The sequence below is a fragment of the Hippoglossus stenolepis genome, chromosome 11 (assembly GCF_022539355.2).
Source record: "Hippoglossus stenolepis isolate QCI-W04-F060 chromosome 11, HSTE1.2, whole genome shotgun sequence".
In the NCBI taxonomy this organism is placed as follows: domain Eukaryota; kingdom Metazoa; phylum Chordata; class Actinopteri; order Pleuronectiformes; family Pleuronectidae; genus Hippoglossus; species Hippoglossus stenolepis.
Window position 1 is genome coordinate 1011631 of NC_061493.1, and position 9276 is coordinate 1020906.

A 9276-nucleotide genomic window follows, 5' to 3' on the forward strand; every position below is an offset into this window, starting at 1 on the left:
TATTCGGATCAGATAAAAGATGCTAACTATTGATGCAGAAACTGAAAATTACCATTTCAATTTACTTAAGTTTTCTGTGCAGAAATCATTATTCATTGATGACTTCATATTACAGGGATTTCTTATTCAGGACCCCTGGTGGCAGCAGAGCCCAAAACAGAAAATAAGTTCAACTTTACTTTTTAAATAACTTTATTTTTTTTGTCACAGAGAAATTTTCTATACATATACAAAAAAATTGGAAATCAAACATGGTAGAAAGTCGTCATGATCAATAAAAGACGAAAAACACAATTACAATTCATAAGGTAATTCAATGCCAGGGCTTAAGTGTTTGTTTTATGCTAAATTATTACATTTTTTAAAGTTCAGTTATCTTTTTGAGCACCATCTTTACCTCAGGCCATCGTTGTTTTCTGAAGTGTGCGACAACTTTGAGTATTTATACAAAGTAAACTGGTCTTTATTTCACCACACAAACAACTCAAACTGAGTTGAACTGTGAGAGTTGAGTAACAGATGTTAACAAGTGGAACATATTTAATTTCAAAACACATGGTGCACTTGAATGCAAGCTAAAGTGTTACACAAATTCATCTCTCTTGTTCCTAACTCTGGGGTCTCAGATGAGAGGTCATGATACACAGATGATGTGATTCAAAGGAGCTCTGTACCTGCGAGCGCTGCAGCTCAGTGACTTTACTAATTCAGTCACATTTGTTATATTGATTTGTTTTGTGTAAAATCATGAACATGTAAAATCATGTTCATCTGAGAAAGTGAAGTGAAATTGAACTGTGATCACTGACAATTTGGTTTAATACCAATGCAAGTTGAAGGTCAGACCACAGACTGTTGGTGAATTCACTTACTAAGTATCTAACAGAGCAGAGAGCAGCTATGATGTCAGTGTCCTGAATACAGGCTGAAACTCAGATTTATTGGTTTACAAAGTACACAAAATTCCTTCTGTATTCATATATCATTTATAGAATGCTTTCCATTATTTGTGCATCATAATGCAGCTTTAACATTAAGACTCAACATCAACAGGTGTACATGCATAATTAAATAAACAAAAAACCACAATGGTATTAGAACATATAAAATTGCATAACTCATCCTACCAGCATTGTATTTTTTAATAAAAAATAATTATTACTAAGAAAAGGGTTAGACAAGCAGTAAACACAGACAGGGAAAATGCTTCAATTATTTACTTGATCCACTGTGGAAAACCAAATTCAACTTTTTTTATATATTAAGATGAAAAAACAAAGTTGTGTTTCTGAACACAGCATGTGTGCTGTTGGCAAACAGACAGACGCCAGTGGAGTGCATACACAAAGTACTGGAAGGGGGGAGGGGCTGGTCATATAAGCCATTTTCAGACATGAACTCTGGAGGATGTCCGTAGAATTGTGTCCGGACTTTCTTCGGAGGTTGCCTTTCACACATAAACAACACAGCTAAGATTCTTGGCTCAGACGTGTTCACAACAACAACAAAATCTCCAGAGTGTTCAGGTGAGGGGTGTGCAGCAGGCAGAGGAAGGATGTAACAGACTCATTCTGCTCCAGAGATCTTGTGTATTTGTTTACAGCCCATCAACACCGGCCCTTATCACCAAAAATTCTCTTGACATCTTAGTCGGTGACGTCTACGTGTATGGCACCACTTTTTCATGCACAGATTTGATTTTCTTATTTTTGCTTCTGTCGCGTGATCAACACACCCACTTACTTGTAGTGAATGATGCGGGGGATCTCCTGCTGTGTTCTCACATCAGCTCCTTCGGACATTCTGATGAGTTTTTACAAGGGGACTGGCCGGAGAAGCTTCAGGTCCGGAGGCTCTCACTCTGACATTTGCATTCTCAAATAAAGCCCCTCCGAAGAATGTCCGTATGTTCTCGGGAGTTCAGTGCATGTCTGAAAGCAGCTATACAGTACAACAGAACAATACTGTGGTCCCAAACACTAAAACAATAACACCACCCTGAGCTAAAATATAATGACAGCTCCAATTCATAAATGCATTAACAAAATGCATAGAAAGGTCTGCATCCAAATCCTCTGATCTGAATTGTTGTTAACAAAGGAGAGTCAGCAGGGAGAGGACATGAGGGGAAATAAACACAACCTAAATATGTACATCCAAACAATAGTAGAGCACTATCATTACATTGTTTTGTTGCTTTTTTTCCTCCAGTTGAAGCTCAAGTTTATTGGTATGTTTGTGCTGAGGTAACACTTCTGCAGCAGAGGATGTTAGGGTCTTTACTTGTGTTCCAGTCGCAGTGGCTGCTCCATACCATTAATGGTTAATGACCGCAAGTGCCCGTCCTCCTCCACCTCCACCCGCTCCTGACCATTCTCCACAATTCTGTAGGAGGAAGAAACCACAAGAAGTAAAGGGTAAGGAAGAGGAGAGGAAGTACATAGAGGTTTAAACCAGACTTAAGTGATAAAATTACACAATGGAACCGAGCGGAGATCGCAGCTGAGATGTAACTGAACTCAAACACTGGCTTCATTCATCTAACAAAAATGTTTTTACTTCACTGAGCAAATGTCCCATAATAATATTTAAACACGTAGAACTCTTTAAAGCCCCTACAAGTTTTTAACTGGTTATGAAACTGCCTTATTGCTGCCTATTTATGAATCTACAACAGCAAATGAGACAATCAGGGATACAATTTGCATTTTCTCTACACTATTCTCAATATATATGGTCGGGCCGGATTACCAGCAAGGTCAAAGCAACGATTTACGGCATGCTGGAAAAATTTAGGTGGAGAGAGGAAACCGAAACGGGGGGAAATGACTAGCTAAATGCTAGGCTAAAGGCTAACCCGTACAGACCACCCTCCCAGGTCTGTTCCTCACCAACTCCAGGTCAAGATGGAGGAGATCAGAATGAGAATTATGATACAATTCCTCATTACTAGGCCATCTAAAAACAGTTGTGTGCAAAGGTGTGGTTTGATATTCCAGCCAACTTTAAGCCCTTTAACATTGACTTGGTATTGTCTGAGGTAGGATGTTCCATTTGCCCACAATAATTATCATTATGTATGGATTTCTCATACCTGTAAACATTTAGTCCACAGAGGGGCCACAATCAGCCACAATGCTTGGATGGTACAGTGCATCCACAAAGTATTCACAGCGCTTCACTTTTTCCACATTTTGTTATGTTACAGCCTTATTCCAAAATGGATTCAATTCATTTTTTTTTTTAATGTTTGCAAATGTATTAAAAATAAAGAACGAAAATATAACATGTACGTAAGTATTCACAGCCTTTGCTCAATACTTTGTTGAAGCACCTTTGGCAGCAATTACAGCCTCAAGTCTTTTTGAGTATGATGCTACAAGCTTGGCACACCTACTTTTGGGCAGTTTCTCCCATTCTTCTTTGCAGGACCTCTCAAGCTCCATCAGGTTGGAGCGTTGGTGCACAGCCATTTTCAGATCTCTCCAGAGATGTTCAATCGGGTTCAAGTCTGGGCTCTGGCTGGGCCACTCAAGGACATTCACAGAGGTGTCCCGAAGCCACTCCTTTGTTATCTTGGCTGTTTGCTTAGGGTCGTTGTCCTGTTGGAAGATGAACCTTCGCCCCAGTCTGAGGTCCACAGCGCTCTGGAGCAGGTTTTCATCAAGGATGTCTCTGTACATTGCTGCATTCATCTTTCCCTCGATCCTGACTAGTCTCCCAGTTCCTGCCGCTGAAAAACATCCCCACAGCATGATGCTGCCACCACCATGCTTCACTGTAGGGATGGTATTGGCCAGGTGATGAGCGGTGCCTGGTTTCCTCCAGACATGACGCTTGGCATTCAGGCCAAAGAGTTCAATCTTTGTTTCATCAGACCAGAGAATTTTGTTTCTCATGGTCTGAGAGTCCTTCAGGTGCCTTTTGGCAAACTCCAGGGGGCTGTCATGAGCCTTTTACTGAGGAGTGGCTTCCGTCTGGCCCTCTACCATACAGGCCTGATTGGTGGAGTGCTGCAGAGATGGTTGTCCTTCTGGAAGGTTCTCCTCTCTTCACAGTGCAACGCTGGAGCTCTGTCAGAGTGACCATCGGGTTCATGGTCACCTCCCTGACTAAGGCCCTTCTCCCCGATCGCTCAGTTTGGCCGGGCGGCCAGCTCTAGGAAGAGTCCTGTGGTTCCAAACTTCTTCCATTTACGGATGATGGAGGCCACTGTGCTCATTGGGACCTTCAATGCTGCAGACACTTTTCTGTGAACTTCCCCAGATCTGTGCCTCGATACGATCTTGTCTCGGAGGTCTACAGACAATTCCTTGGACTTCATGGCTTGGTTTGTGCTCTGACATGCACTGTCAACTGTGGGACCTTATATAGACAGGTGTGAGCCTTTCCAAATCCTGTCCATTCAACTGAATTGACCACAGGTGGACTCCAATGAAGTTGTAGAAACATCTCAAGGATGATCAGTGGATACAGGATGCACCTGAGCTCAATTTTGAGTGTCAGGGCAAAGGCTGTGAATACTTATGTACATGTGATCTTTTCGTTTTATATTTTTTATAAATTTGCCAACATTTCAAATAAACCTTTTTCACGTTATCATTATGGGGTATTGTGTGTAGAACTTTGAGGAAAAAAATGAATTTAATCCATTTTGGAATAAGGCTGTAACATAACAAAATGTGGAAAAAGTGAAGCGCTGTGAATACTTTGTGGATGCACTGTATGTGTCATGTCGTCTACAGAAGGAGTGCTGGAGCCACATCCCAAAGAAACAAAAAACCCAGAACTAATAATACACACCACTATGGTTGGGTATCAATTGGGTTGTTTTCCAATTGCTGTGCGAAATCGATACTTTTGAAACGGTCACGATGCCTGAACGGTGCCAGAACTAATACTTTCTTTAAAAAGAGCACAAAAGGATCATCGACAATAAGGACAGCTTTTTTTAAATTGCTATGTTAAAAGTTGCTAATTGGAAGTTGAAATTGAATATATTAACTGTCAACAGTTTAAAATATACTTAACTTACATGTACAAGTAGAGTGTAAAACGCTTAACAAGTTTACCTAACAAAATAAATAAAACCTAACCCCACAAGAGAACCCCACATTAAGATACTCAGCTCAGCTCCAAACTCATCACCAACTATTTCCCCCACCGGCAGGGCCAGGGACGCCCACACTGTCAGCTGATGTGCTTGGCATGGGGTCATGCAGGAAGTCAAACATGATGCATCTCCTGATTTCAAATGTATCTTTGCGCCACAAGGTGACAAATTAAGTTTGTCGTGTTCCTCCTTGTACATAGAATTCTCAAAAATTTGATGCACGTCCTGGTATCAGAATCCTTTCACATGAAATACAACCAGACTTTCAATCATTTAGCTGTGGGAATTTAGTAAGAGTTGGTCAGGGTCTATCTACCTTTTAGTAGTGATCTTCCTGCCATTGATGATCTTGGAGGAAGTGGACACAGAGCGGAAGTTGCCCATCCCTCCTCCACCTCCTCCTCCCCCAAAGGATGTGGAGGAAAAAGAGGTGAAGCCTCCACCTCCCAGACTGCCCATTGGTGACATGTGACCCATGTGACCCATATGACCCATGGTGCCCATGGTGCCCATGGTGCCAAAAGAACCAAAGCCTGAGGTGAAAAGGAAAAAGAATGAGACTCGTTCAAACAAATGACAGAGATTTGTGACAATGTGTTCATTCCTGAGCTTTCAGTAATAAAATGTTTTAGTACATTTTCTCTTTTCACTGGTGCACATCTTACCTGGGTCAAAATGTGAAAAGCCAGCACCAAAGGGTGGAAAACCAACAAAGCCTCCAAAAAATGAGCCCCCTGTCCTATGGCGATTCGCCCGACCTTGGTGCTGCCGGCTGCTGCCAAAAAAAGGATCCTCACTGAAAGGATCTGCACCTGAAAGAACAGGGAGGAAAAGAAAGGAGGTTATGCTTCAGGTTGAAACTCCTCAAACCTGCATTTTGACGAGAACAGATTTAGTGATGACAGTTTGAACAACTTACCAAAAAAGTTAGCAAATGGGTCCCTGCCACCGAAGAATTCCCTGAAGACATCTTCTGGGTTGCGGAATGTGAATTGATCATGGAAATGATCTCCATTGTGGAAGTGACCCCCTGAAACATCATGTTTATGAAAACTCATGTAAATCGTGGAAATCTGGATCCAGCCCGCAAAATAACTCAAGAAATTCAATTCTGCTTTTAGGTTCAGGAAAAAACAGAAATGCTTTGGTTACTGGTTAGTTTTATGCAAGTTTATTAAAGGAGCCTGTACCTCTTCCTCCATTACTCCCCGTCAGTCCCTCTTTGCCATATTGATCATATATGCTCCTCTTGTTTACTGGAAGAGGAAACGGAAACATCTCCAAGTATTAATAGCAACAAACAAATTCAACAAATAAATCAGAACCAGTAGGATCCCTGAAGAGGAAAAGGAATTGTGTGCTTCATTAGAACTGCTCTACTGCCCTCAGACTGATGCTATTAGCTTCACTCCATTAACTGTGCAGTGTGTCCCCTGGTATCTGTTGTTCATTTGCAGACTTGTACAAACACTTGTGATACGAACCATCTGACAAGACTTCGTAAGCCTCTGACAGCTCCTTGAACTTCTTTTCAGCGTCGTCCTTGTTCTCTGGGTTTTTATCAGGGTGCCACCTCAGGGCCAACTTCCTGTACCTTCACACGGACAGAAGAAAGATCATGGCTATGAAATAACACATGACTGAAAAAGTTAAATACTGTACTCAGGAATGTTTCACTTGGTTTCTTTATCTCCTTGTACTGTTTTTAACATCTTATTACTGTTAAATGTTGTTTCTTCTAATAAATGTTGTAAATATTGTAACTCTGTAGAGGTGTTCAGCTCCATCTATTGCACCTCTGTCCGTCCTGGGAGAGGGATCCCTCACGTGACTCTCTCTGGGGTTTCTACAGGTTTGTTCCCCCTGTTAATCAGTTTTTTTGGTAGTTTTTCCTCACCCTTGTTGAGGGTTAAGGACAGAGGATGTAGCACCTTGTTAAGCCATATGTGACATATTGTGACTTGTGAACCTGGGCTACACAAATAAAACTTGATTGATTGAATGGTATGATATCAAACATTTTAATTCAACTGAAATGTTTGTGTTTTTATTTTACTTTTAAAGATCATAATGTGTATCATTATAGTAAACCTGTTTCAAATTCTATATATCAGCTGCTTCAGCTGTTGCTAAAAAACTGCAGGACTTATATTAAAGGACACAGAGCAGCATGCACTCCAGCATTACTGTGCGTTACTTTATCTCAGTGTTACAGAGGCCTCACTGTTCACTTATCACTCCCTACAGGTGTATAACATTACTGCTACAGCAACATGGGGAAGGAAATGCAATGAATATTCCAGACAGTAAGAGTTTTAGCACAATTGTCAGTAGGTGAATCTTAAATATGGCTAGGGATCAATCAGTGAGTTGTAAAAAGAAGAGCAGCCACATCCACACTCATGTTTAATGTAACAATAGATGACCCAGTGCAGTTTGCTCTGCTCTTAGAGATGGACGATAGAGCATAGAGAGGTATGAGCACAGAGAAGAGGCAAGGAGAGGAGGAGAGAAAATGACAAAGACAGATGAGACAAAATCTCCAATCAGAGACATCTGAATGGGACCCATATTGAGCTAATATTACAATTTCAATTCAATGTGTGCTCAACTGTTCCAGAGCGCCACAGCTGAGATATCTTTACAACTCACGCTTTCTTTATGTCATCTGCAGACGAATCCCTCCGTACTCCTAACACCTGGTAGTATTCCACCATGATGAGGGGATGAAAGGAGAAACCTGAAAACAAAGAAAGCTGCTGACAAATATTATACATACAGTTGCCCTAAATGGCTTCCGTCAGCCGAACGCCAACACAGCACTGATGCGACCGTCAGTGCTAAACCACTGGTAAGTGTCCTGGGTCTTGTAACACTGTGTCAACCATGTCAGATCAGATGTGACCATATTGCCATTGTGATGACTCATTCAACCTATATACAGTATACCATGGAATTGACATGCTCTCCCTGTGTGACTTCGCCCTGGGTACTCCAACTTCCTGCCACAGTCTAGAGACATGCAGGTTAGCTGGACACTCTAAACACCCTGTAGATGAATGTGAGCGTGAATAGTTGTCTCTATCAGCCCAATGATACGCCGGTGACCTGTCCCCCACCTCTCATTCAATGTCACTTGGGACTGGCTCCAGCCCCCCAACAACCCTCAAAGGATTTGCTGTTATGCATGTGCTACGAAAAGGAAAATTATTGTAACAGCAAATGCATATTTCCAGTATTACAGAAGCGTGACAGCTTAGATGTCATGCAATGCTGCTTACAGCATTTACATGTATTTTCTGCAGGAACCTCTTGTTATTTTAGGAGGTCTACAGCAGCTATTCTAGGTGAGGACGCTCAAAAACGACAATGGCACCGATGTGCAGCTATCAAACTGTGTCTTTGTCCTGATTTGACTCTACTTACATCAACTGAAATCGGCAACGTGTCAAATGTAAGATTCACCCATCAATATAAACCACAACTGACGGACTTATACACCGACCACTGATCTCCAACCGCCCGAGTGGAGCTTGCTTGTTTACCTGTGACCCTGAATGGCTGCTGCTGCTGCTGAATGGCTAACGCTGGTGAATAGAAAGAGCCACGAAGTGCATGGTTACCTGGGGTTTACCAACAGCACCGCGTCGACTTACAGGGCATTCAGCCATTCCAATTGGAGAAACTAAGCACATTGAAACCCTTTTGTTCGTAGCGCTGTTTGCTGATATTAGCGAACCAAACACAAGCTGGTTAGAGCGTTAGCTTAGCAGTAAACATCATTAGCCACATTAGCTGTGCTATCAAATACTTACCCAATTAGAGTATAGTTGTCTGTGACCTCAGCAGAAATATAGGACAGAGACACAGGGTGTTACATCTGGTAAGACATGAGCTAAACGGGTTTATTCATGGTGGGCAGGGAATGGTCCTCAAATCACATCTATGGATCAGACGATGCGTTGTTTCCCAATTCTTCTTCCCTCTCGGCTTGTTCGTCGGCGGTGATTAAAGTAGGTAGACGCGTTACTGCCACCAACCGGACACAGCAGGAACGGGACACAAAACTGCTATCAGTAAGGAACCATCATCCCCAATCTCATTCGGCCTCCTGAGCATATACTGATCAACATGATTAACATTAACCTCACGAGTAGTTCTCC

The 9276-nt window shown here is 41.9% G+C and overlaps 1 protein-coding gene across 1 annotated transcript; it reads right to left on the bottom strand.

Moving 5' to 3' along the window:
• Positions 1-174: 174 nt before the first annotated feature.
• On the bottom strand, positions 175-9131 carry LOC118117739 (dnaJ homolog subfamily B member 6). The gene is made up of 8 exons (XM_035170247.2): positions 8929-9131; positions 7766-7853; positions 6598-6707; positions 6304-6369; positions 6033-6143; positions 5779-5925; positions 5430-5646; positions 175-2385 (listed from the first exon to the last, which is right to left on the bottom strand). Exons 2-8 carry the CDS (start codon positions 7828-7830, stop codon positions 2280-2282), a joined length of 822 nt encoding a protein of 273 aa, XP_035026138.1. The 5' UTR covers positions 7831-7853; positions 8929-9131; the 3' UTR covers positions 175-2279.
• Positions 9132-9276: the final 145 nt, after the last annotated feature.